The following is a 2,393-nucleotide window of genomic DNA, read 5'->3' as shown; positions in this document are numbered from 1 at the left end:
CTGCAGAGCCAGACACTCTTCTGAACTGAAGTCTTCAGCCTGAGCACCCATCTGTTGAAGAACCAAGATCCAGCTTACTACCTGAACAAACCGCTGAGACACCCGTCTCTTAACAGCCAGGTAGACGGCCAGACAGGTAACCTGGGGAGGTCTTCATCTACTGGACCTGGTCATTCACCTATCTGGTATCTAGTGTAGGAAATGAAACAGATCTACAGCTCTGTAGGACAAATACGTCCTCACTGGTGACCATGGTGCCTTCAAGATAGAACCAGCAGTCCCAATTCAACAAGTCTTTGATAAGTTTCAAGTTTACAACTTTCCTTTTCATCTTATTCATTCCAGTTAAAACCTGCCCCTCAATGTATAATAGAACAAAGCTTTCAATTTTGCCTGTCATACAGTTTTATCCATATACATCATGTTTGTTTCAAGATTAATTTTTCACTATTCATATTCACCATAACTTGTTACTGTAATACGATCTTTCAATAAACATCACATAAACGATGATAAACTTAATTCAGTCGTGTGTTATAATAATAATAATAATATATTTATGACATAACTCCAAAGAAAATAACTCATGGTTTGAAGTGATTTATTGAGATTGATACTATAAACCATAGATCTGTAGTTTTCCCTTTATGAGGGTGGTGCCCCAAAGTTTGGTAAATTGTGAATTAGTAATAATTCATAAATCATCCATTCTATAGTCTACCCCAACACAAGGGAGGAGGTTTTTATGTGGGAAGGGGTGAAGGTCCTTCACCTCTTTGTGTGCGATGAATTCTCCTGAACTCTAATGAACGTTTCTTATACACAAAATATATAGATGTAAAAGCCGTTTGTTAGTTCATTTAGTGAATTTGTATTTTTAATATCTCACAATATTTACATGTGATCTGTACTATTGCTGTGGAGCATTTTATTTACATTTCTATTCATTCCTAAATGGAACGGATAGGCGATATTTGACCCTGCTACCACCTCCATCATGAAACAAACAGCCAGATTATTTCAGAAAATCAAACATCTAGTTTTCTTGGTGCATTCCTTCCACAGCAGCCTGTCAACAATAGAAAGCTTCAGTCCTCTTAGAAAACCATCTCAGTGAGCCTAAAGAAGTCCGGATCATGATTCAAGTAGCAAGCAGTCCTCATTTTCGTCGGTGGGAAGCATGAGCTGCTGCTCGTAGTAAAGACTCTTGGCGTAGTTGATTTCTTGAGAGATCTTGATGGCGAGGCTCTCACTCTTCACATGGACCTGTGGAGAAGAGAAACAACAAAACCCTTTGATTTTGTGTCGTTTCACCACAGTCATAGTCTGGAGGTAGAATAGACCATGTTTGCGTTGCACTTTGCTACTTTTGTTGACCCAAAGATACCGTCTCACTTGGCTGTGACCGTTGGGAGGCTAGTCGGTGAACAGCATTTGCAACAGCCCAATATTTTTCTGATTCCATATTTGAAGCATAATCATGTTTGTGTGAATGTTTCTAAATCCTTCTCACAGAGATCCATTTTTCTTCCGTACGCATTTCGGTACATACCTCGTTCTACGATTGCTGTTCTATTTCAGCAACTCGTATCAAAACGTTCAGTTCATTCTGGACGTTCCTGCTGACTTTTGGTATTTGCGCAGTTGTTACTCAGATATTTATCTTTATGGGCCATGTTTTTCTCGTGGAAAATGAATGGAGTTCTCTTCACAGATTACAAAACCATCTGAGCCGTTTATAACCTTTTGCTCGTTTCAGCTTTTCTTCTGCTGCAGCTTTTTTCAGCTTCTTTGAGCTAATTTCAGCTTCCTTCAGCTCCTTGCAGCTATTTTTCGAGAAGGGGTTCTCTGCAGACCAAAAGTGGGCGTTTCTGGCGAATAGGCGTTTGTGGGCGGCGAACACTGATTGACTATGGGTAACCATAGCGATTATTGATGAGGTAACGTGTCTTTGCAATGTTTGACAAAGAAATATGATTTATTGTACTTATAAAGTATGTTATGTTTTCACTTATGCATATTATTGAAGTACGTTTATTGTAGGTCACGATAGTTTTGACCGTTCTCTCGTTGTTGTCGTGCTTTAGAAGTTTAGTTCATGTGAAAACATGGTGGGGAGTTCCCACGCAGGTAACGCACTGAGGTAAAGTGAGCCTCCACTCGGCTCCAGCAGCCCTCACTGGCTTAATTGTGCACGTTTACAACAACTGTGTGTTGCTTTTCAAAATAAAAGCTGAAAATAAAAGTTCTTAATACTTGAAAAATAAATATTTAAAAGTTGTGCACAACTGAAAAATATGAAAAACAAATAAATAAAAGTTGTTATTAAATAAAAGCTGTTAATTATGTAGTGAGTCACGTGAGGTACGTGTCACTTGTTGTATGACAAATAT

The 2,393-nt window shown here is 38.7% G+C and overlaps 1 protein-coding gene across 1 annotated transcript in view; it reads right to left on the bottom strand.

Annotated features, from left to right (window-relative positions):
- Positions 1–592: 592 nt before the first annotated feature.
- vps13d (vacuolar protein sorting 13 homolog D) overlaps positions 593–2,393 on the bottom strand; it is a 125,804-nt gene continuing 124,003 nt past the window's right edge. Inside the window, exon 69 of the mRNA XM_037684802.1 lies at positions 593–1,266. Coding sequence (XP_037540730.1) covers positions 1,135–1,266 — 132 coding nt within the window. The 3' untranslated portion in view covers positions 593–1,134. The remainder of the gene's footprint in view (positions 1,267–2,393) is intronic.

Source organism: Nematolebias whitei, chromosome 11 (genome assembly GCF_014905685.2).
Source record: "Nematolebias whitei isolate Nwh7 chromosome 11, NemWhi1, whole genome shotgun sequence".
NCBI classification, from domain to species: domain Eukaryota; kingdom Metazoa; phylum Chordata; class Actinopteri; order Cyprinodontiformes; family Rivulidae; genus Nematolebias; species Nematolebias whitei.
Note: the sequence above shows the minus strand (reverse complement) of the source record. Positions and strands in the feature narration are given on the sequence as shown.